Source organism: Ylistrum balloti, unplaced genomic scaffold (assembly GCF_031769215.1).
Source record: "Ylistrum balloti isolate Yb309-2 unplaced genomic scaffold, AGI_CSIRO_Ybal_v1 Utg369888, whole genome shotgun sequence".
Taxonomy (NCBI): domain Eukaryota; kingdom Metazoa; phylum Mollusca; class Bivalvia; order Pectinida; family Pectinidae; genus Ylistrum; species Ylistrum balloti.
In genome coordinates, this window is record NW_026782022.1 from 683714 (window position 1) to 684680 (window position 967).

The 967-nt window shown below is 46.8% G+C and overlaps 1 protein-coding gene across 1 annotated transcript; it reads left to right on the plus strand.

The window, feature by feature from the left end:
- The first annotated feature begins 364 nt into the window (after positions 1-364).
- LOC132546407 (notch-regulated ankyrin repeat-containing protein-like) lies at positions 365-700 on the plus strand. Its single transcript, XM_060210120.1, has one exon. It carries the CDS (start codon positions 365-367, stop codon positions 698-700), a length of 336 nt encoding a protein of 111 aa, XP_060066103.1.
- Positions 701-967: the final 267 nt, after the last annotated feature.

Genomic DNA, 967 nt, shown 5'->3' on the forward strand with positions numbered 1-967 from the left:
AAAGTAGAAACGGACACAACGGAGATGGGGTGGGAAGTGTCTGTGTGAGCTGGGGACAGGTTTAGTTGACGGAGCCGCCCCAGAACCAGACGGGATCTGTGTCGAACTCGATAGCCCGGGGTAGACTTTTATAACTGGTCCACTAGGCCAGCTTACAGCGCTACACACACCACTTGACAGATACGTTCCCACGCTCTTAGCTTGTGAATAAAACTTGCATACTTTCAGTATTTGGCCTGCGGCCAACCAATGAGAACGTCTCTCTCGCACACGTTACGGTTGTAGCTCCAACATACACACTACTTAGTTCACTTGATGTAGCGAAATACCTCAGAGCCAGTCTGAATGTATCTACTGGCCAACGATGAACAGAACACAACTGCCGAGCTCTCACGCTTCCTTCCAGCGATTCTTCCTTGAAGCAGTACGAAATGGCGACACAGATGAACTTCAAAAAATATTAGAGGCCCGGGATGAAAAGATCAATGTGAATTCTTATGACACTGAGGGGCAAACGGCCCTTCATCAAAGCTGCATGGACGGTAATCTCAAGCTGGTGAAACTGTTGGTGAAATTTGGGGCCGATACGAAACTAGCGAACAGGGACGGGTGGAATGCCCTGCATATTGCTGCATTTGGAGGCCATCAGGACATCATATTGTATCTTATACGGGCGGCGGGGGCACGGACTCCTCGGTGAGAATGGCTGCAAAGATTCTCATGAAAGTGGTGAATAATGCTGTGATAACTAACGTAAGTTTAACCGCTATCTGTGATCTATCATACACACAAAAAACAGGGCACATATTTTACACATTTACTGCTGTACTTCGGTAGAGACACGTGTGAAGTGATATTACCGCACACACAATGTGCAGGTTTGTACGTGTGAAGTCGGACGGCGATTCAGATCTTTACGATTTTGCATGTAAATAACATGTACCTTCAGTGAAACTATCTAACAGCT

Bases quoted from the DNA above. Each gene is read 5' to 3' on its own strand.
- LOC132546407 (XM_060210120.1), top strand. From the start codon at position 365: ATGAACAGAACACAACTGCCGAGCTCTCACGCTTCCTTCCAGCGATTC.